General features: G+C 37.8%; 1 protein-coding gene across 1 annotated transcript in view; it reads right to left on the bottom strand.

Moving 5' to 3' along the window:
- Positions 1-2,076: 2,076 nt before the first annotated feature.
- The window catches only part of crim1 (cysteine rich transmembrane BMP regulator 1 (chordin-like)), a 96,653-nt gene continuing 73,281 nt past the window's right edge, over positions 2,077-25,448 (bottom strand). Inside the window, exons 8-17 of the mRNA XM_079458501.1 lie at positions 21,441-21,569; positions 20,109-20,265; positions 16,732-16,853; positions 14,726-14,938; positions 13,797-14,012; positions 11,802-12,023; positions 10,631-10,819; positions 9,866-9,982; positions 6,868-7,055; positions 2,077-6,387 (exon numbers count right to left, since the gene is read on the bottom strand). Coding sequence (XP_079314627.1) covers positions 6,211-6,387; positions 6,868-7,055; positions 9,866-9,982; positions 10,631-10,819; positions 11,802-12,023; positions 13,797-14,012; positions 14,726-14,938; positions 16,732-16,853; positions 20,109-20,265; positions 21,441-21,569 — 1,730 coding nt within the window. The 3' untranslated portion in view covers positions 2,077-6,210. The remainder of the gene's footprint in view (positions 6,388-6,867; positions 7,056-9,865; positions 9,983-10,630; positions 10,820-11,801; positions 12,024-13,796; positions 14,013-14,725; positions 14,939-16,731; positions 16,854-20,108; positions 20,266-21,440; positions 21,570-25,448) is intronic.

Genomic DNA, 25,448 nt, shown 5'->3' with positions numbered 1-25,448 from the left:
AAATATTGAAGTTGATTGATAAATGTTTACTGCTATTTTACATTGCATTAAAATGTTAAATAAGCACGTAAAAATAAACCTTAACCAATAATAATAAATGAAGTAGTTAAAGTGTAATAATCTAGAATTTTATTTCAATGGTTACTGGTTAACAAACCTCATTGTAAAGTGATGCCCCTCAATGTGCTTAAATGAAGCCAAGTGTTATGCCGTCGTATTAAGAAAGCGAGCATGAAATAAAGTCTAACAGCCTGAACATTAACATTACTGAACGCCAACAGAACTGTTATGCATTTATAAAATCAAGCTTCACGCATTTGTAACAAAGACGCCATGTCTTTTCAACAGGCACTATGACTTATGAAACCATGTAAATTCAGCATGCTGAAAAATGTCCTCTGACACTCTCTTGAATCATTCAGGCTTTATATTCAGCATGCATAAATGATATAGACCAGTCACATGTCATAGACAACCGTATAGATTATTTCAAGACCTTTTAACCTTTCAAATCTAAATCTAAAAAAAAACTGTAGTTTATGGGCAACACTGTTGCCAGCATGTAAATGTTCAACAATTATCTGAATAAAGTAATATTACTGTAATTGTTATTACATTTATGTTATTGTACTTATACTGTGTACTCGGTACTTGAGATATATTATTCAATACAGTGGTTGTCAACTGGTGAGTTGTGTTCTAAAAAAAGACATCCACACATCCTTAAAATATGTGAGATATACAGTAAAAGAGAACAGACTGCAAAAACATGTTTAGGGTACATTTGACAAAGATATACTTTGTACTGACAATACAGTTTTACAGTGTTTGTGTGCATTTTTTTAATAATAAACATATATAAAAAATACATTTCAATGTTCTAAATAGACACATTTTGTGGTGGATTACAATTTGATGTTCGTGACGCAAACATTGATCAGATCGTACAAGAGTTATAAAAAGGAATAGGTTTAACATACAGCATGGTTAGAGGGAATAAACAATAATATAGAATATTACAGAGAAGCTACTTAACTGTTCATATGGTTTCTTAAGGACACTGCCAATCTGGAAACCTTTTCAGTCTTTTCTCAGTCAGTTCTTAAAATGGGAAGAACATTTAGTCGAACCTCCTAAGATATTACAGAGTCTATTAGTTAATGCCCCAGTTTGTTTATGCCAATCTTTGTAATTTGGTGTCATTGAGACCACTGACTGTTATTACACTGTAGACTTTCTGTCACTGCCATCACGTCCTATTACACATTATTGACCTTTTTTCTCAGGTTATTCATTCCCCTGATCCAGCTCTCCTCAGCATCGGCATCAGCATCAGCATCAGCTTCAGCATCAGCATCAGCATCAGCATCATCTTCTACGAGATGCTGAAATGGTTTAGCAGCTCTCTGCCGCCCCTCAGTGGTCTTGTTCGTGCATTCATAAAATACCTGCACTTTCTGGTCTGGTGTGATTTATTATTGGTGTCAAAAGTTGTCAGAAGGATCAACGCCCACAATCGGTACACCACTGACATCGCTGTAAAGAACAGCCAATGATATTAAACACATCACGTGAATTATTATGCTTCAATGATGAATACCTACATATATCATTGTGTCTTTTGTATTTCCGCATGATCTAAACCTCTCCATGGTTTAGTGCATCATGGGTTTATAATTGTTGTCACGGTCAGTTACTTCATCTTGATTGTTATTTATAGTACATTTCAACCTGATTATCTATGCACCAGCATTATGTGTAGTCAAAGGTCATGTTATAGGCCTACTGAATACATTAAAGAGGTCATTTATAATGTTAATATTGTTTTGATGTACCTTAAATGTCTGTATTGGATCTGACCTGTAGCCTATTTAGTAAAGCAATTGGATTTTGCTCATCTTTTTGGTATATAGACTAGAAATATAACACAGTGAATGCTATTTCTTATTTCAATTGTAATATTTCATGCAGACGTTCATTTTCAATTGCTATAATTAAAAATAAGATGCAGAAAAAAAGACAGTCAACATTAAAGAGTATAAGCAGCATGACTTCCAACAAGACAAGAGGACTTTCGATTGTTTAAAAAGTATTTATTGTGCTGCAAAGAAACAAACAAAATAATACAAGAAATTGAAAAAAAATCTGCTGTGCTACAGGATTCAACATTTCATCTACCCTTTTAATAAACCTGCAATATCATGACCCATGTTGACATCATTTTTACATGAACATTAAACACCAGTAGTATACAAACTCTAAAAGGATGATAATGCATGTGGAAAGACTGGAGAGGGGATACAGGGACAAATTGTCTTGAACATATACACGTGTCTACAGACTTTTGAATGTGGACACTTCTCTGCTCTTTTTAGAGCCAAAAAAAACAAACAAACAAAGAACAAACTGACACTCCGTGAAGTCTTAAACTTTGAAACGTTCTCTGAGAGAAGGCTAAGGTCAGTTTTTCTGCTCATTAATAAATTATTAAGGTCATAGACAATATATTACATCTCTAATTTTTACCTCTTTCCAAACCTTTTTTGTGTCATTTTTCAAACATTATCTTTCTTTTTTTAAAGATGTTTTGGCGAGTGACACTCAAGTATTTACAACAATACTTGGAGAATGCACTAAAAACATTCAAGACCACTCAGTAGAACTCAACTAAAACGTGCAGATCTGTCCGAACCAAATCCAAGCATCGTTGTAAGCTTTCCTTCTTAACCTCAAACACGTGTTTGGAAGCAATGAGGTGGAAATGTTGTTTTGTGTGTGAAAGTGAACTTGAAAGTGCGCTTTGCACAGATCTCACATTGCCAATTAAATATAGATGACATCTTGCTGAAATGAGTTTATGTTCGAGTCTTCCAGAGCAATACTCTTCAGTGCTCTAGTACTAAATCTTGTTTACAACAGTATTTCTGATGCTTTATGATCGGCCGTGACTGAAAGACAGGACTACTTATCAATTGTTTCATTTCCACGAAACAGAAACGTATTAGAGGATAAACAAAAGCGAAAGGAACAGATCTGTGTCTTTAACCCTAAAGTCTCAAAAGCAAGTGCTTATTTGGGATCTCAGTTGTATCTGCATACTTGTGTGTTTGAAATAAGGCAAAGACGTTATGGCTTGTGGTGCTAATACAGTAAATAATATTGTCAACATATAGCTTTATAACAGAATTATGAATATGATGCAGTTATATATTAAGTTCTGAAACTAATGTACCATTGGGTGAATCCAACAAAACATGTTAATATTCTTTCAACCCTAAATCTAAAATATGAAACAGAAATTATATTTTGCCAAAAACTTTTAATTTTCCTTATTGTGCTAAACAAAATATATTATTTTTTAAATCATATTTATATCAAAGTGTATTATAGTTATTTTACAGTACGCTGTACAAAAATGACTGAACTACATTACATGATTAGAAAATATTCAAAACTTATACGTGGTGGAACTTGCTGTTTTGTCATGAAAATGATGTCACAAATTAAACAACGATTTGACACTTGGTTTCATTTTTTGTGCAAAATATAATCTTTTTTAATTCCATTTTTCAGGGGTGGACACATTTCATGAGATTCACCCAATAAACCCAAGCACAGGGTCCTACAAGGTTTTCGGAAAAATCAAGGGCAACGTTTTCTAATAAACAGGTTTGTAAAAAAAGAAAAAGAAACACAAATGTTGATTTTCTCTCTCTATATAAAAGTGCCAAGTTGTATAGCTCTACAAACAATATCACATACAGATAAAGATACAACCAAGACAAACTATCACATAGCTACAGTGCCCGCCCCTTTGCCCTCCCACTGCCCCACCCCCTCACTTCAACAGCTTATGTCCATCTACATTCCAGCAGTTCTGACACCTGTAAGGAATCATTACAAGGAATAACGAAACGAGAGCTTCATCGCTTAACACGGCAACGTGACATGGCTTCACTCGAAGAAACACAGACTTTGAATCAAATTAGTTTTTAAAAATAAACGTAAGGACTTGTTCGCACGTTCACACTCCAGTCCTTTTGCTGCAGCGATGATGCCATGTGCTGTGCGCTTAATAACTACAAAGCAAATTGCATTTCACGTCTTCCCTGTTCAATTTTCAATAAACAAAATGGATTTGATTTGAAAGCCTGTCAAAACAAAGCCAAAATGTTTAACGGAGCAAAGCTCTGTGATCAGAGAAAACTGGGGGGAAAAATACACAAAAAAGGATCGAATGAGATGTTTGTCTATCTTTCTGTATCATCATCATCTGTGCTTTTTTTCAATCAACGTCAAACAAAAAAATCCTCAGTTTGCCGTTAAATAAATCTTATATTTTTTCTCAATCATAAATACATTCATTAGGAAAATGAACTAGAACCTTACAGATCGAAGAGAAGTAATGTGCGCGTACATGCCAACACATATACATACACACGTACATATATTATCACAGAATATTTCATGTCTTTTCGGTTTAGTATTAATATGTACATATACGTTGCTATGATAGTTTTAGATTTTTTAAGCCAAATTTGTTGTAGAAATCCAGATCAAAGGTGCCTTTAGTTACATTACGAAGCTTCCGTAAAGGGAGGCAGTTTTGTGAAAAGTAAAAATAAAGAAAATGAAATGAAAAACACTGATCGTTTTTCGCAGACCCCCTATTCCAATTCAGTTACATTTTTGGGCCTCATTTAAAAAACACAGACAGACCAAGTTTATGTATAAATGGTGTAAAAATATGTTTTAAATGGTCGAATGTTTGTGTTAATTGTTCATAGAACTACTATTATGTAGTAATAGTTCATAACAAATCTAGATTGATGACAATGTAGAAATCTCATGTAAATCCTTCACAGAACTACTCATACTGGATATAATAACCGTTTGTAAAATCATTCTTGCATAACCAGTAGACCTGTCAACTTAAAAATACACAGATTTTCAGTCTTAAATTGATGTATGTGTGTTTCCATCTGTCCGCAAGTGTATGATGTCTAGTTAGAAAAAAAATCTTGTAGTGTATTCCAGCCATTACAACCAGATTGGTTTACCAAACAATTTACACAAAAATGTGTTCCACTTGTGTCTGACGAACGAGGCCCTTTGATTTTTATGGTGAATGTTTCCTTAAGGACGCTACTGGTTTTCATGCCTACAAAATGAGGTTTGAAGAATCAAAGCAAAAAAAGCAGCACATGTAAAGCATAGCCTCAAATCCAAACCACTATCGCTATGTCCTCGCGTTTACTCTCTACCTTCACAACTTGTTTCGGTAAAATATATATTTGCTAGGAGTGTAAGTCAATCTGCCCTTGTTTGGGGGAGAAAGATCAAATGGTGTTTGGATGGTTAAATGGGAAAACGCTCATACACGTAAGCAGAAATACAACATAAAGACACCACACCTCCATCATCTAGCAGGAAGATCTAATGTCCACAGAGTAGCTTACTCCATTTTCTTCCATTTGTCTTTTAAGAGCAAAAAAGGCTCGGTCGAATTCATCCACAGCACTGGGGAAATCAAAATCTTACAGTAGGATCTCCCGCAAAAACACGTTATTTTCTCTCCTTTCTTTTCTCTACACACAATCCGGCGTCTCCTAGGTCTCGGGGAGGTGAGCGTCCCACAGCGCGCTCTCTGGACGTATCAGGTACCTCAGACAGAGAAGCTTTGGTTAAGCCTTGTGTTCACACAAGCACTAGTCAAATGTTTCGCTCTTTTCCGACAAAAAGTAGGAATGCAGGAAAAATATTGTTTAAAAACAAAAATAAAAAAACCACCCCGTTCGTCCTAAACACTTCACAACTACCTTCAACTTGTGCCTGAACAGCCACAATATCTCACACTCACACAAAAAAAGATGCTCGACCTATCATAAAAATATCCCGGAAGAGTCTTCTCCAATTTACCAATAACACCTGGTTAATGTTTGCTTCGGTTACATAGGTGCAGCCTCTTGCTCCTGGTGAAACTTTCGGGTGTTGACGTGTGATATATATTGTATTTTCTTGCTTGGAGTGACTTAAGTGAATATTATAATTGTTTACCAGGGTCTCTTCTCTGTCCGCTTGGATTGACTGCTTTATCTGTCTCTATAGTTTTTAATCAGTGTTTGTGTGCCGCAGAGGTTTAAGCAGCCGAACATGGGCTCAGTCTCTCTCTTCTCGATCACTCACTCTTCTCTCTCGCTCTCCCGTTTCTCACGCCGTCTGGTAGAAGTTGTCAGCCTGCAGGTTGTTGGGTTTCTGCATGCTGTAGTAGCCGCTGTATCTTGAGTCCGGATCTGCAATGCGGAGCATGCGTTGGGGGCTGTCCACCTGGACCTTCGTCCTCTTCTGACAGTCTACATACTCCAGCTGGTTATTGAGACAGGTGGGCTACGCAGGAGACATGATACAACACAAACTTGATGAGCTGTCCTGGATCATGTCAAGTCATTTCACAGGGCAAAGTAATAATTGATATAAAAACACACACCAAGGACGTTTTCTTACTTTGTTTTCTGAGCAATAACGAATTAAACTTCAAAAATCGATATCTAGAGTATAATTCATGTGGACTCCTGTATGGTTTGTGTAAGAACTGATGGTGTTGTACTCGTATTACACAACACACGGACATCAACATCTAGCACTGGCTCTGGCTCGTTCTGATTGGTTGATTTGAAACAACTTCAGGTAGTGGTAGTTTTTAACCCGCCCACCAGGGAAAACAAAATTGTATGAAATGGATACGATAAGAACTTCAGAACAATAAGAACTTTGTTCAGAATCTTCTTATTGTATAAGAACACTCAACACTGTTTATGAATAGTAGTCTTGGTATTTTATATAGTGATGTTTATTTTGTTTATGTACCTTTGTGGGTGTGCGGTAGCAAGGCACAGGGATCCACTGCCTACGCTGGTTGACCAACAGCAGGGCGGCGATAGTGAGCATCATCATTAGTACGGGCAGTGCCACCCAGGCCCAGTGCAAACCAGCATCCTCATGTGGCAACGGCGTCTTGCCATCTAAGTATGGCATCTGGAGACTCCCAAATTCACCTGGAATAACCCACGAGAGACCTGTTAGCATTTGCTCTTTGCTAACAGCTACACCTCACTCCAATAAAACATTTTAGCACCATGTCATATAAACATTACCCTTTTAAAAGTTGCAGTAGGGCATTTCTGTGAAAATGTCAACCTTATCATGAAAGTTTTTACCAAAGGTTTTTTGCTATACTCATAGCACAGATATTAACGTTTGGTGGTTTCAAATACCCACGTTAAGTCTCGTTTCAAGTTTTTAAAGCTTTTGTTTAATTTGTGTATAGTGCATGATTTTTCATAGGCCGGTAAGAGCCATTTTCAGGAATGTTCCATCCATATTCCTCATAATTGTAATATTTTATGTGTTTGAAGAGGCACCCCTTCTCTATTATTGCTTCAGGTTTGTGCATTTTAATTCACAGAAATCCTACAAAGTCTGTCGTCTCGTAAACTTTTTTGTCTCATCAATAATGCATCTTTATTTACCTTTTTTTAAAATAGAAAACTTGTGCATATACTGATATTTTTCTGATGTTTGGACATAATCAACAAGGGTTTAGTAAAATATAGACAGATGGTTTAATCTATTGGCCACACATATATACATATATTTTATTTTTTGTTGAACAGCTGTCTATTGTTATTTTTTAATAACAGTTTACGCAATTACACTAATACCTGCAAAAAATGTAACCCAATGCAATGCATGTAGTCCTGCTGTATAGTGCGTCCTTGTGTATTGTGTCAGTAACAAACCTCAAAGCTTAAGGCAAAATTATACTTGTGACAAGGTTTTAGTTTAGATTATATAATATAGTTATGACGATATCATTTAATATAATACTAAACCCCTCATGATAGAGTCCAGACATCAGACACATATCAGTCTATGCATTCATTTTCTATTTTAAAAGAGAGAAAAATGTATGCGTTATGGATGTGATAAAAAAAGATGCATGTTTTTGAGGGACAAAATACTTATATCCAATAATGCAATAATACCCAACCAATGGAGAAGGGATGATTCTTATAGAACATAAAACAGTAACTATACAGTATTTTACTTTCATGTGCCCATTTATGAGGAATATATACAGTTATGGATGTGACAACTCACTTACCTGAATATGAAAAACTATGCAAGACTACCTATCAGTATGCTGAAAACATTTTTAATAAAAACTTTTTCTCATCTGGTTGACATTTACATGGTTCTGACTGCTTTTTAAATCAAAAGAGTGGTTTGTTTGTGAATCTCACTACACCGGAACCAGTGTTGGGTAAGTTACTCTGAAAAAGTAATTCATTACTAGTTACTAATTACATATTCAATAGTGTAATAACATTACTGTACAAATCACTTTCTCCAGAAAGTATTTAGTGACTTATTACTTTCTATGTCCTATATTAACTTTGATTAGTTAAGTCATTCAAGGATAGACACGAAACGGCTCTTTTAATTCATTCAAATGAATAATAGAAACTACATAAAGTACTCTGATTAACAGATTAAAGTATTACCAATGTGAGAAAGATACATTAATGCATACATTTTAAAGTTAGCCATTAAATTTTTATGTCAATTCTAGTATTGTATACATTACACCGGTGGTATTCAATTAAAGTTTCAAGAGGTCCGGTCTTTATATTTTCTTCCAAACGGAGGTCCGGACAATATGTTTAAGAAAATAAATAATATTTAAATCAATTTAGCCCAGTTGGATATACTGTATAAAAGATATGATCACTTATCAGGCAATTTATTTGATATTGTCATATGTGTATTTATAGGCTCTGTGGCTTTAGGGGAATGGCTTCTTAATAAAAATCTGATAAACAGTGTTACTAACTAAATTAACCTTTCCGTGCCATCGTCACCTTTTCACTTTCATACCAGAAATACTTTGAATATTTTCCCAATTAAAAGGTTGTTCATAACTAAATGTGAATCTGCTTGTGAGAACCCCAGCAAAAGTCCTTCATAAAATCAGCCTAGAGAATATTCAGTGAAAACATAACAATATCTTCATTAATGACTGAATAATACCAGAATAATACAGTATATACAACTGATTTTCAATCTTAGTGAAATCAATGCTTGAAATTAATATTTGATGCTTGTTGTCTAATAATCAATTGGATTTTGAGATGTTAGTCTGGGTTTTCACAGGATCACAAAAGTTTACATGCTGACTTATAATGCTAATGCTAAATGCAGATAAAAACGTTTTGGTTAATAAAATATCACAAATCTGTTCGAAAGGTTGGAGACACATAGCAAACAGTAAACAGACTGACGGATACAAATGCTTTAATGTTTGCTGCATTTTGTTTACTGTTTTGTGTCCATTTACCTGCTCTGCTTGTCTGCACTAGTGTTGTTAAAATAAGCGCGTTTGCTGCTCTTCATGCGGCGGGTCTTTCGCGCGAGAGAAGCAGCGCGTGGAGCGGAAAGGGCTCAAATGAAATGTGTTTTGCCCTAAATAAAGATATCTGAGGATATAGCGGCAAAAGATTGTGCGAGTGATGTGATTCTCCGTTGTGAAGAATAAAAAATAACAAAATAGTCAAATGTTTTATTAGGCTATGGCTGGCGGTCCGGATGAAATGAAGCAAAGGTCCAGACCGAGGTCCGCCTATTGAGGATGACTGCACTACACAGTATTAAGTTAAATTTCAGAAAAAATAAGAGTAATCCCTTACTTTACTTTGTAACGAGTGGAATGATATAGATGCACTGTATATTCATGTATTCAACAAATGTATTGTTATTGTATTATTTCACAGCACCAAGTCTTAAAAGTGTATTTGTAATTATATACCTCTGAACTGTGGCATGATATCGTTTTCGCTGTGAGTGGGCCAGGCTGCTTGATGTCTTTGCTTGCCTCCCCTCTGGTCTGTCTTCTCAATGGGCACATTTGTGGGAGCATAAGTCTCTGTAATTAAAACAACAGGGAGACAGAAAAAAGAAAAAAGCTGTGTTTAGTGATATAGAGGAACACACTCACGACGGCATATACATAAACGCCGTAACTGCGGTTAAAGGAGTTGTGAAGGAGCGCTCAGAACAGATTCGGGTCAGCGTGAAATTGCAGGCCGCCGGCTAATTAAAAGCTCATCTTCAGAGCTGCGTCTTCGAGTGGGAAAGCACCAAAGGGTGAGTGATTACCCAGAATGCACACGACACCGCTCTCAACCCCCTCATTGATCCAAAGCCAAGTGACACAGCAATAAAGAGGGTAATGATCAATGACATTATCTCCCAAATGCAAAGGGAGCTAATTTAGCCTCTGTCCGGCTTCAACTTAATCGATCCTTTTAAATGATTCATCTCAACGAGTCCGTATTTAGACAAAAGACCCATTCAATTAGAGAGGAGGTTCTAAGTAAACACTGCTTTATGAGAACCAGAGATAGGGAGTTGGGAAAAGAGACACAGGGATGTGCGACAGAAACAGGTCCAGAATTACTTCCTCTATGGCACCTGCAAATGCTATGATTTTACATTTTTGTAAAAAAAAGATTTCATGACAACTTCGTTTTAAAGCAAATGTGGTGCGCTGCCATCTGATATAGATCCTCACCTGGACACATGGGGCAGCAGCTGCCCTCCACAGTGATTGGCTGATGGCAGGGTAAGGCGGGGCAGCTGACAGTCGAGCACAGGGTCTGGCCTTGCAGACAGTAGCAATGAGTGCAGCTGTCAATGTCCCATCGCTCTTCGTCCATGTACGTCTTTCCATTGAAATGACACACGGCTCTTGGTGTGGCATCTGGTGAAAAGAGGAAATAAACAGCTTGATGAAGTCTCAGCCTCTTACATGTCTGCATCTTATAAACAATGCGCGGATATAAGCACCTTTGCAATTAACAGACAGACGTTTGTAATTTAGTTACAGATTAAATCACAGATTTCAAGACGCCGATTTTGATCTTAGCACTCAAAACTCTCCTCCTAAATGTAGCTACTTTAGCTTTAAGATGTTTTGTGAAATCCTGTAGTGTCGTGAATTTCTTGATTTGGGTGTGAACAAACTCCACCGCACACCTGCAGGCGATAGGTGCGTTGCATAACAAGACCAAATAAGTACAGGTCGTATCAGCAGATAAGAAACTTGATTTGGGTGTGAACATGGGTCATTTACATTTAATTGTAAATTCATATGATTCAATAAACTCCAAGATACTGTATGCAAACAAACACGGTAGATCAATGACAATAACATTTTAGAATGAAGGTGTTTGTTGGATCAGTGTCAGTCAGATTTTAGAATGTAGGAATTTCCTGTGTTTACAGCTTTTTATTTGTTCAAATAGATTTTTTTCATCTTTTAAAAACACAAAACTTAAATCAAAACTATGTAACACCTTGAGTGGGTTTGAACTCAAATTTTAGTCTGTTTACAAAGTTGTATGCTTTCAAACGACTTGAAATATGGTCAATATTTCATACTTCTTCATATGTTTTGCCATTTTTAGAGCTCAACAGCAACCATCCCCATTCACTTTTATTGTATAGACTTTTAGCAAAATGGGTTTGGAGAGAGTAAATTATCATTTATGAATCATTTAAATTTTAGCTGATTTGCCATTTCAACAATGAGTCCCCGGCCAAAAATTCTAAAATGGCATTAGCTGACGAAAATGTACAGCAAACGCTGTGTGTCCGACAGTGTTTAGTTCAGGGATGTGTGCAGTGTTCTACATTGTGCTATGCAGAATGCTCTCATCAAGTTAACACATCAGGGTACGTACCTAGACAGTAGGGGCAACACTGGCCCTTTCTGAGCACAGGCCGGGCACAGTTGACCGGTGGACATGACTCAGAGAAGCAGCTAATGGCTCCGTCCAGGCAAACGCAGCTGGAGCAGACGTTAGGCTTCCAGGACTCAGCGGCCAGGAAGATATCACCCTCCTCATTCCTGCAGTAACCGGGCATACTGTCATTACTGGGCGTCTGAGGAGTGACTGGATCATCTGAAGAAACAAGATATAAAAACGTTGTTGATCTCCACTTATTACCCATAATTACTAGAATAAGTCAGACATGAATGTTCACCTGAATGTACATTCACTAGGCTATTGGTCGAAAATGTACAATAGCTCAGACAGCCTAGGTGATGGTGATGTACAAATAAGTTGATTCGGGGTGGAAGTTTTTGATACTTTTGATTAAAATTATGAAGAAAAGTTATTTTAATAACATGCACTGATGAATTGTGTACCGTAACGCCACAAAAGTGTTTCATGTAAATGTATTTTGTTTATTTCTTTTTTGTTTATTCTTTTTGTCCCATAAATCATTTAAAATACTAATGTAGGAAGACAGATAGAGAGTTTGGCTTCAAAGCAAAATATTAAAGGGGGCATCACCTACTATTTTGTAGTGTCCAACCAGATTCATTTTTTACAATATTATCATATGTGTAGTATTAGCATATCAATCATAAGAAATGACAGTTATCAGTACTACAGTTATGGTATACAGAATACTTGTTTATTGTGACATCACAAGTCCCAATGATTGACTTGACACAAAATACAATACATTAAATTTAAACAATGTAAGGTAGACACATATATTCTGAATATAAACTAAAACATTTCCATCCACATTCAAACAGGCCCAGGTCACGCCCCACTCAAGAAACCCACATTGGACCCTACCATTACCGACAGTTACAGACCTGTCTCTCTCCTCCCTTTATTGCGAAAACACTTGAAAGGGCAGTTTTCAACCAAGTCTCCTCATACCTATCCCAGAACAATCTATTGGATGACAAGCAGTCTGGCTTCAAAACAAACCACTCCACTGACACCCCTTTTCATCTCTCTCCACTGGCTACCGGTTGAAGCCCGGATCAGATTCAAGTCACTGATGTTTGCCTACAGGACTATCACTGGATCTGCGCCGGCATACTTTCACACCCTACTACACTCCTACACCCCATCAAGAACCCTGCATTCAGCAAACGAGCGGCGCCTTGTAATGCCTTCTCAGAAGGGCACTAAATCTCTTTCTCGCTCATTCTCCTTCACTACTCCTTCCTGGTGGAACATTCTTCCCAATGCGGTCCGGTCAACCACATCTCTCACAACCTTCAAAAAACTACTTAAAACACACCTCTTCGGCGAATACTTGACAGACAAATGAGAAACGTACACTAACCCTCTTCTCTCAACAGGTAGTGGTCTAGCTTTTGTTGAAACTAGTAACTTTGTATTAGCACCAAATGTAGTATTGCTCTTTTATGACATATCGCTTATTGAACTCTTTTTAAGACGCTTTGGATAAAAGCGTCTGCTAAATTACTAAATGTAAATGTAAAACTCATTTCAAAAGGGTTAAAAACATTTTGAAGAGCAAATTAAATTTGTTATATTTGAGTTGCTGGAAGATTTTCTAAAAATGTGCAGTCAATCTCTTCCACCTTCATCTGGCGTTCCTCTCGATGAGTTGATCAATACACTGCTGTACCAATGCAGTTTTCATCATTCCCCTCTAATCTTTTATCCTTTCATAGTTTTGTCAAATTCTGCTGTGCTCTAAAGGATCACACTATACTCCATAGGTTAAAATATTTACGCTTTTTGTCGACCTCTATCTACCTGTACAAAATTCTGATATCTCCCTGTACTACTTTGTCACCTCTATCTTTCTGAAGCACACTGCAAACAAATGCATTTTGGTAAGTTTGAGTCGGCAGACACAGTGGATATTATTTGTCTAACTTTTTCCTGAAAGCTCACCTGGACAGTGAGGGCAGCACGAATCCGGCGTTCTGATTGGATTGTGGCAGAGCAGGGGCGGGCACACCTCTGTCTCACAGAGCACGCGGCCGCTGTGGCAGGTACATTGAGTGCAGGAGTCAATGTTCCATGTCTCTCCCTCCACAAAGTACTCCCCGCCCGGGGCCAAACACACTGATGCCTCGCTGAGCTCCGGCTTATGTGAACTGGACTCTTCTGAAAGAGACAGTAGAGCATTAAAGCAATGCAGGGAAGAGAGTCTTTGTTTTACCCATGCACTAAAAACCAGAGTGTTATTTGTCAAAATATTATAAATATTTAAGACCCTCAAACGTAAAAAAAGTAGCAAAATCTTTTTTTCTCATGCAATATAAAAAAGATATAGTGTCAGGGTTTAAAATTATAAAAAAGCACCAGGTTTGACATCGGTGAAGGAAATGCCATCATGTCTCATAATTCATGTTTAAATAACTCTGATGCTCTATTTACCAAGACTTCTGAGTCATTGTAGATTGGATTTAAGTTTTATTTCGTATTTTTTAATATTTTAAATAAGCTTTTTTATGTTTTTCAATGTTAATTTAAGTTAAATATTTACATAACTTTATTTTCTTATTTTTTTATTTATTAATATGTTGCTAAAAAAGATTAATAGATTTTAGTTTCAGTTTTGTTTCTTATTATAATTTTAGTGCTTTAAAGTTATTCCAGTTTATTTCTGAAGCAAACATTTCAATTTTTCATCAGTTCATTAGTATCTTTTATCCAATAATATTTGGGCCAATATTTGAATTGATTTGAATAAACAGAAAGGCTTTCAAATTTTTTTAATTTCAATAAACTAAAATAACCTAGTTGCACATCGGAGATTTTCATGTTCCCTCTTCCTTTCTGCAGCCAGCCTCTATAAAGATAAAGTGCACACTTACCTGGGCATGTAGGGCAACAGTGGCCGGTCCGTATGGTAGGGTTGTCACAGGAGGGCACAGGGCACGATATAAGGGCACACATTTCTCTCCCAGCATGACAGTAACAATCCCGACAGCCGTCGTGCCAACTCTGGCCGTTCTCGTGCCTCCGGCCGTCCATAGACAAGCAGGATCCCAGTTTCACTGTTGGCGCCACAGACGAAGAGCTCTGATCTGCAATAAAAACATATGACTTAACGATAAACACAAAATGCATAAAAAACAAGGATTGTCAGATGTGATACTGTGGTACGTTGGAAGAAACAGAGACTATTGAATGATTAGCACAATCAGAAATCTGAAATTTACGTGACCCTCCAATGTACTTTCTGGAATACTTGTACCATGGTATTCTCATGGTACGGATCCAAATATCATAATAACGCCACCTTCATTTATTTTTGCTAGTGATGATTATCTTATGGAAAGGAAAGAAAGCCAACAAAAGCCAAATGATTCTCTGTATCTTTTCGTTCATTTATGTTCCAGGCATTTGACTTCTTCGACGAGACATTTTCACCGGCTGCTTTGCAGGCAGCGTGAAATGACAAAATATGCAAGCGATCCCTCAATTGCTCACCCCGAACCCCTGAGCACAAAACATTCTCAAATCTCATTCAATCTGCCAAGAGCGTCACCTCTCACTGCCTCTCCATAACAGCAGCAGAGCCCCGGCCAAGCCCCAGGCAATATCACACAACCATTTCACATTGATTAAAATCCTGTCTGCCTGATATAAGGAAGATGCACACCTTCAAAAATTAAACGGCAGGTGGATTAAAAAGGCCTTTTTCTTGCTCTCCCGTCTCATTAAACGGACTGGGCTTTATGAATATTTCACGTGCCAGCTTCATTATTGAAGCAGAATCAAAGGAGAACACAAGAGGCTATGAATAATAGAGGGAAGTGAGTAACTGTCGGCCTGGCTTTTGTATACAACAGGTGGCCCTCAAAATAAATGGGAAATAGAGGGAGGGGGGATGAGTCACGCTGGAGACCCTGGGCTGTGTGAATATGATGCTCAGCGGTTCTTCTGCGTTCTGTCGTTGAAGCATGCGGTATCAGCTCACACCTCAATGTATTCTGTCAATTACAGCAATAGCACCTCAGCATATCGATTGTAGAACTCAATAACTGCCGCTAACAAATGTTACGTCCAAATATATATTTTTGGATATGCTGTTTGTACTGTTACACCCTCTCTACAACGGACGCGGCGCGGAAAAAGAAAGCATAAGAACACATTATAAATAAAAATGCGGATGCGGTGCGACAATCCCTTTAGAACAAGACGTGTGTCGTTTCGCATCGAACTGGTCGCGTCCGGTGTAGACACGGTGTTAGACTTGTGGCTATTGAGAACACCTTTATGGGTTGCTCTGGGAGAATATCTTTAATTTGTTTATTAAAAAAACATTTTACCAGAAAAGTTGAAAAGTTAAAGAACCTTGAATTAGAGTAAAGTAGTTGGTACATGACTTTCAGGGGAAAAAAATATTTTTAGTCTCAGAAAACATTTACGCACTGTATATTTCAATATTTCAATTTGGAAATAATGTGGTAAAATATTCTGTTTGGTGTTAGTTCTTTATTGATCAAGAGAATAAACCGGGTTTTCTTTTTTATAATACAACCCTCAAGGCCCTGAGTGTTACGGGGTTTTTACCAAGAGAAAGCAATGTTAATTTTTATAAACTCCCTCAATCATGATCAAATCACTAAAACGACTCATTGCTTTAAAGGAAACTTTAAAGGAAATGCTTTTGGATATTGACAGATTTTATTAAGACATATAAAATGTAAAGTAGTTCATTATTTTAACTGTAGGTCATTTGTTTGGCTGTGCTGTGTCATGCAGTAGGATTGTGTACTGTACATCAGGTATTTATGTTTTGAAGTTTATATATTTGTATTCAAAATATACTATAGTTTGACCAAATATTGTATAATAAAAAAATGAGGCCTACCTCTACACTGACACATCAGACAGCCCAACTCATCTTGCTGGAAGCCCATTGGACAGGACTTGTCACATGGAAGCTCGGGGCATTTCTTACAACGACAGGTGTCACAGCCATGTTTGTTCTTACTGGAAAATAGAGAAATAATAGAGAAAAGGCTATATTTAAACAGACATACAGTACTTGCACTATGTGCACATAAACATGGTCCATTCTGAACAAACAGTTTTTGTATCTTCTTAAGAATATTTCTATCCGCTTGTGGATGAGGCTATAATGCTAAGGTTGCTTACTGATCCAAGTCGAGGGTCAGTTTTACTTTGTGTCTCTATGAGATTATCATCCATAGTAGAGATGCACCGATAAATCAGCCAAAAATCTGAATCGTTTGATAAAAGCCATTCTTCACACCAGCCGATGATCAGGGTCGATATTTTCTATCAATCAAAAGAGGACGGGAAAATGTAATGAATTTGTGCTCTGTATATAGAGAATGTTAGGAAACATCATCAGTTTGATGTTTAATATTAATAGTTATTAGATTAATTTATAACATTCAGAAAGTTCTTCAAATCTTCAGAATCAAAATTGCCAGATATCACTCTGAATAATCGAATAAGAAATGTAGTATTGGTGCATCTCTAATCCATGGACATGACTCTAGACCTCTTTTTTCAATCTAACTCTATGATTTATTCCATCGGGCAGGAATGAACCAAATTGGTTTGCTTAGAAAAATAATAGCACAATTCAGAGTTCAAGACCACAAAAACCAAACTAATTCTATAAAGAGACAGAACAATATCTCAGGCAGACTTTGTCATTGCCACATCGATGCTTTTTCGTATTGAGCAGGAGTTACACTCCAGGTGCGAAAGACACGGTCCAATGTCATCAGTTAACAGACAGCGAGAACGAGAGAGAGAGAGAGAGAAGTAGAGAGAGGAAAGAATGAGAGAAACGTGTTGACCTTACTTGAAGTCCTGATAGCAGATGGCACATCAAAGATGACTGACCAAAACGACCAATCAAAATGCTCCCTGATGGCCAAAGCACCTTTCTTACGAATAAACTTTTCCAGAGCACATTGGCCACAGACCTCAGAGCCCGTCACACACATATACACACGCGCACACATGCTCCCATCCCTCATGCCCCATCCGCTCTTATCTTTTGAATAATAGGCTGAGAAGCAGCCATGTGCACTCCGTATTTGGTTTAGTGATAAGGAGCTATCAGGTATGATGTCAGCAGTAGGGAATATCAATATTCTCTGTGCAGGAAGAGGAAGAAGCTGCGTTTCGGGCACATGCATTATTCAGTGAGCTTGAACCAAGGCCGTAACTTTGAGGGGCATAAATAGATATCTAAAATTAGAATCTGAGATGCAAGAATTTGCACTTGTGTGCTCATTCGTGACGGCAGAATTGAGGTGGGAAGAAACAACGAAGGGCCAAGAGCCGAGCTCTGATAAATAAAGACTCCTCTTAACCCAAACACACCTGATAGAAGGCAATAGAGATGCAGGACCAGCCAACACCCCATCTTGTTCCCTATACTTGTAATGGTTGGGTTATTGCTCATAATATTAGTTTGGGGATGAGTGGTTTTATTTAGCTTTAAAGAACAATTCCAATCAGGCATAACAATACAAAACAACAAACATTAACAGCGTGTTAATCTGATATCTAACCGGTGGAAACCCGGTGTACCTGGATGATACAGTGTCATTATTTATACTGTGGTACTGTTAAGTAGCAACTGTGTTTGTTAAAAACTTTTGTTCAAACAAGATGTCCTTGTCAAACTAAAAGGCTTGCACGAAGAAAACAACACTGAGCCACAGCGTTACGTTTACCGCTCTGACATTGTAACTTTTATTACCCATATGATCACAACTACACAATTATCTTCTAGACCTAAATATCAGGTGTCAAGGCATAATTTTACTTTCTAGCATGTGTGTTACTATACACTAGAATCGATTTTTGGGTAATTTCTGCCCCCTAGCTGTGCCCTAGAGGTTAGAGAGTTGGGCTTGTGATCAGAAGGTTGCCGGTTGGAATCTCAGGGCCAGCAGGTCATGACTGAAGTGCCCTTGAGCAAGGAACCTTAACCCTGATTGCTCTGCAGTAATGTGCCACTGTAAAAAACTACTTGTAAGTCGCTTTGGATAAAAGCGTCTGCCAAATGAATGAATGTAAATGTTAATTTAACATTGGAATTAAAGGGATAGTTCACACAAAAAAGAAAATCATTGGTAAGAATGTTGATAGCGGTACCCGTAGACTTGCATAGGTTTTGTGTCCATAGAATGTGTACCGCCATTGTTCGATTACCAACATTCTTCAAAATATCCTCTTTTGTGTTTTGCGGAAGACAGAAAGTCATACAGGTTTAAAATAAGAAGAGTGTGATTAAATGATGACAGAAGACTATTCCTTTAAGCAACATCAACAAATATTCATAAGTGGCTTAGGATAAAAGCGTCTGCTAAAGGACTAAATATAAATGTCATTAATGAAAAAAACTGCATTGATCATTGCCAGTTAATGCTAGCTAATGCATAAACTAACGCATGACCACCATTTTTTATTCCATATTGTGCATTCTCACTCTCGATAGATAAAGTCTAGCCACTTGTACTACATTGCACCTTACTTGTCTGTCCCATTTTCATGTATTGCGAGGCCTCCTTTTTTTTAACCTGCTGACTGCACGACTCTGCAAAAGTTTAAACTAATTGGCATGGCGATCTGCCTGTGTAATTGGAGCGGGTTTCTTTCAGAAGTGGAAAAGCGATGTTTGTTCGCGAGACGCGGTGTTGGGTAGATTAGGCCTTCAGCTTCGCTATCACAACTCATCCTTTACGCAGTGCTATCAGAAGCGTTGATCTGAGGCGACCCTAATTAGCTGTCAACTCCAAACTTGCAGCTGGGCACAAACAAGCAATGCATAGAGTAAGGGATCATTTTGTCATTCACAATTTCAACCGACTGAGAAACAGTGTGGAATTACTTTGGTTTGTGACGGCAAACTAATGCTGCCGGTCATGATTTGATTCCAAATATCGCTGGGGTAGCAGTGACGTGTAAAATATGTCTAGAATTATACAGAACGACATTATGGCATCAATAAAACTGGCCGAAAAAAGACTATCCGAAGCTAATCGCTATAAATGATCAGTTTAAAAATGTGCAATGTGCAACGATCCTTTCTTAGTAAACTATTTCTTGAGGCAAAACAAATATATATATTCTCTGTGTTGTGTCTTTTTTACATTGGGCATGAACTCCATCCCATTCAGAAAATGTTTAATGGAAACTTTAACCATCTTGCTAATGTAAATCTCAGACAGCATCTGTAAACTTAAGCTCTCTCACATGTAGCCGAACGGGCAGTTCTTGACACAGGACACAGCTTTGCACTTCTTGTGACGTGGGCGGCACTGGCAAACATCACAGCCGTGGACGTCAGTCTGGAAGCCAAAAGGGCATTTGAGAGTGCAGCTGGCAGTTAGAGCACTGCACAGCTCTTCTCCTGAAGGTTAGAAGAAAAACACAGCCGAAATTAACCAATTAGTCTTAGACATTAATAACACACATCCAATAATATTCATCCTTTAAGGTCAGCACTATGGAGACATAGACAGAGAGGCAAATAAATAAATGGTTGATAAAATACCAAAATAATTAAGTGATTAAGTTTATTAAGATGATTCTTTTTCACATTTTATTGAAATCAATATTTTATCCCCAGACACTTTACTATCTTTACTATCTGCTTCAACTCGTCCATTAAGATGAACTGTATTTCAAGATTCATAGACATCTACAAAACTAGTTTTTAGCATTTAAGTACAAGCCCATCAATCAACGTAATGATCATTGAACTTGTCAGATACATATTGATGCTATCCTTCTGAAACTCTGGATGTCCAAATACACTGTTTTTCAGGAAATAGAAAACAACTGTACTTTTTAAAAGGGTCATATGTAACGGCTAAAACTTATAAAATCATCGCTTGTTTTAGATGAAATGTAATGTGTAAACACGATTTCAGGTTTAAACGCTGTATTTTCCACTTCGCGTGCATGTTTGTATCTCCTCTTAGCTCCGGCACTTTTACGTGTCTAATACATGCATGGGCAACTTATAACACACCAAGGACGCAGAAAAACACGCATTCGTGCCATATGATCCCTTTAAATGATTAAATACCGTGCTGTCAAAGTTGACAAGCACTTTGTAATACTTTTTATTGGTTTGATATTTGCAAAACCCGGTGACAAATATAAAGGTGACCAATAATAATGATTTACAGCAAAAAACAAATATCACGACATATGGAGATACGAGAAAAAACAGTAGTGAAGTGTATCTAACGTTAGATGTTTGATTGACAGGATACATTTTAGATTAAAATATTTTAACCCCACCAATGGCCATCTAGTACCACCCTAAACCAGCAAAATCATCATTTTAACTTTTCCCCCCTTGACATTTGTCAGACTTTGATTAACCCAGCCTCTCTTAGCATACGAAACAATCTCTTAATCCATTTGCCCTTCACTGTTGATCCTCATAAACATCTCTACAAAAGCCAGTCAGAGTCTGGAGAGAATACAGCTAAAGACCCCCTGACAGCATCTGTAAGACTTGATGAAGATAAAGCTTTTCCCTCGACCCAGCGAAACGTCACGCCGCTCACTTACTGTTTCTGCAGCTGCATGTCCGGCAGCCGTCGGAGTCCGACCCGAATCCATAAAGGCAGCTTCTTTCCGTCAGCGTGCAGTTGTCCAGCGAGCCGCAGGCAGGGGGCGCCATCGTGATGTATGTTGGCTCTGAAACGCACAAATTCCCCCAAAGGATGTGAGTCACTTATGAGTAAGTGAGATAGTCAAACAGACAGCCCAAATGGGACTACGCTTATGAGTCATGGGAGTCTGAAGCAATTTTCCTGATTCTTCTTTTAGCTTCTGTTAACAGGCATGAGTAAGATGACAGCTTGCAACAACACAGCAAAGTGATCAAATGTTCAAATGTATAAGCATCTTATCTACATCCCCTCTGTTCGCCTGCACTGACATTTCGGTCTAATAAGGATTCCTACTGGTTATAATTGATTTGACTGTGTCCATTAAAAGATTACGGGGCAGTTTAATATAGAAGCTTGCGGTATATCAGTGACAAGCAAAACCATCTTGCCATTTAAGTTGCGACAGCTCTGACAAGTCTCTATTTGATTCCGGTTTCTACGATCGAACCAGCATTGTACCATGCTGTGTCCCTGGCACACAGATAAATATTGGAAAGGATCCAGCCAGATGGGCACAGAAAGAGAGACAGATAAACTTGTCAAGGTCTGAAATGGATAAATGTCTTGACGACTACACAAACAGTTGATGGCAGCAGTCCAAATAGGAGCCGTCATCACAGAAACTGATGTTTTTACTGTGGGTCGAGGGTGCCGCAACTGAAATTGGTGTGGTACATTCTGAAATGTAGACAGAATTGATTTGTGCTTGTTGAATATCTCATCCAAACAGCTCCGCTCTTGGTTCTTCTCTTTCTTCGAGCAAATCCATTTTGCGTGCAGAGCTGTATGCAGAGAAGCAATCTCAACAAGTATGGACAAACACGGGTATGTTAAAATATCTCTGTATTTCGGCCAATAACAGGGAGAGGCATGTAAAGGAACAGTAAGAGAATTCCTTTTTTCTCACTCAATTTTAACTTAATTCAGTTATTTTCTATGAAGCACCAAAAGAGAATGTATATTGACCTCAGTGCTTTTGTCCATAAAACAAAATTCAAAATGTATTTTAAAAGTTTTATTAAAATAAAAATCACATACAGTACATATACACATACATCTCGGAGACGTCTATTTTATGTCTACATAAGATGTATTTTTGAATTCTTTACTCATCTGCAATACATCTCCAAGACGTTGCCCGTCAGATGTTATAAAGATATCTAGATGTCTGTAAGATGTTTATGTTTACAGATACTGTATTTCTAGATCTCCATATCTATAGCAGACATCTTATAGACCTGTGCTATCTGGTTTCTGTGTTCCATTTTTTTTTAAATCATATCGTTGAGTGCGAGTACATTTAGCAACATGGCACATAAGAACCACAGATAATACATGTTGTTGACATGCTGCCATATTCAGTTTGAATAATATGATTCGACTAAGATCGGAAGGTTTCGCAAAACCGAGATAACATATTTTTCTAAAAAAATCCGTTCAAAGATTCTGTTTAGCGAAGGAAAGAAGTCATCCTGAACTGGTGTAAACGGGTGAATAAACGATAAGAGAATTTTTCGTTTTGCTGAACTATTCTTTTGATGCTCTCAGCACTTGGCAGTTTTTCTGTCATAACAGTGTTTTTTGCATCACTAGTCAATGGTGACGCTCCACCACTGCTGTAGTGCCACGGCAAGACAAACTAAAGCCTTTTTTACCCGAGTAGTATGTTTGCAGTCTGAATGACGAGATAAAAAGTCTGTACAATGTGAAAAATGCCAAGACAACAAGCCGTAACTATTGTGTTGTGCGCACTGACTGCATTTAAAAACAAACATACAGTTCAAGAGCGAATTACTCGTATGAGGCAGTGAATCACACAAAAATATTTACCAATTTATGGACAGTTGGTTGAAATCAGCCTGACGAATCCTTCACTGAATGAATCTGTCAGAATGGTTACTGAACCATCAGAATGCTAACATGTGAGTCACTTTTGATTGAAGCAAGCTTTCATTGTTTCAACTTTTATTATTCTTATGAACGTTTAAACTGTTTTCAATGGTTGTTTGTGAAACGTAGTTTCATGACTGCAGATTAATATACTCACAGTTTATGTAATGAGTTAGATTTGAATTTAATTGATATTTGACATATTTTAATATTTAATTTATATATTTTTAAATGAGTCTTTAAAACTTCAGATGTAGAAATTCGGCATTTATCAGGAAATGGGAAAAAAATAAATACGGTGTTATCAACGTTTCAGAAGGACAGCAGCGATATACAGTATATACAGTATATTTATAATAAATTATACAATTTATTAATCTCAAATTCAAGAATATACAGTTGTGTCTGGTTATTAAATAAAAAAATAAGCGATAAACACAAACTCGAGGAAAAAACATGATGTCCTTTTTCCTATTCATGAAAGAACGCCATATCATTACCATATGTAAAGTCATTTCAGCAATCTTCCCGTGTAAGCCCGCAACTAAATAATCTCGACCAACCAAGCATGTACACATTTACGTGCATAAATATTAACACAGCCACATAGTAAATGTGGAAAATTTCAGGTGTGAAACTCCTTTTGGAAGTGAGATTCACTTGAAAAGGCGACATATGAGCATAAGGGGTTCAACCCAACCTGACAGCTTTCATTTGCTTAATTACACACGTTACGTCGGGTACAATAACTTCCCTCTGACAGCACGAGGGTGTCACCTTGAGGAAATGAGGTCTTCTAACAAATAATAATTAGGAAATCAAAATGCACACAGAGCGGGGCAGCTGGTAGATGAGCTAAATTAAGCTGTCCTGGGACCTGGGGGACAGAGAGCAGAGCTGTGTCCAACAAGACCCGGAGGACGGGACATGGAGCTCGACACACCACCAGTGATGCGATGTATTCAGCACCGGATGACACCTCCGGAGTGGGTTGGAGCTGATCATCGAAGCTGGCGGATGCGCCAACTCGACACTCGAGCGATCATTATCGTAATGTCCCAACACGGTTCTCATCAAACGCTCTCTTCACTGGCTCGGCTCAACTTGACGTAAACGCAGAGATGGTAGAAATGGGAATCGGCTCTGGAATGCGCCCATCGCTCTACAAACAGCCGCGTGCAACATGCCACATGTAAACGCGAGGCTCGGAGACCAGAGTTCTCTAGTCCTTGCCAACAGGTATGGCTATTTAAGAGATCTGTCGAGGGGGATATCAGGCACCAAACGCAGCTGCCCGCTTTTTTTTCTATTTCCCAATGTTGCCATAAGGCCACATATGGCACTGCTGAATACGTATGACTGTACAGTGCGTCTAGTTTATCAGAAAATGTTATTGCTGAATGTCATAACAGCGTGTAACTACACCATAGTGACAGTAAAAGCATGCTTCAAATATAGCCATGAATTCCATCCAAAAAAGCAACATGTAAATTGTACAAATTTTTACACTGTATATGTTTCATGACAGTATTTTGGGGAAAACAGACTCATGGTTTTTCCTGTCCGCTGCAATAAGTTATAATATGGTCCATAAAATAACAGCCTCATGATATTTACGATATGTGACTGGTTAAAAAGAAAAAAATATATATATAAGGCCATTAGAATTCGATGGCTCTATAAATTTTTTCAGCAGCTGAAACGCCGTCAGAAGGCTGCCGACACTCTGGCTCCAAACGTAACAGACAACAGGCTTTGTTATGGAAAGAATCAACAAGGTCACAAGAATAGATCTATGTGTGTGGCTTCAAAACACAGGTAACATGATGTGTCAAGGACACAGAACCTTTTCTCGAACAAAGCCCACACCTGAGGCTTTGAATGCATTGTAGGAATGTTATGGGCTCAAAATAAGTCAAGCCTTATCGACAGCATCTGTGGCATGCTGTCGATTAGCACTGGAAATATTTTGACTTGTCCCTCAGCTTGCGAAAACAAAAGAAAGGCATTGTGG

This window comes from Barbatula barbatula (assembly GCF_947034865.1).
Source record: "Barbatula barbatula genome assembly, chromosome: 6".
Taxonomy (NCBI): domain Eukaryota; kingdom Metazoa; phylum Chordata; class Actinopteri; order Cypriniformes; family Nemacheilidae; genus Barbatula; species Barbatula barbatula.
Note: the sequence above shows the minus strand (reverse complement) of the source record. Positions and strands in the feature narration are given on the sequence as shown.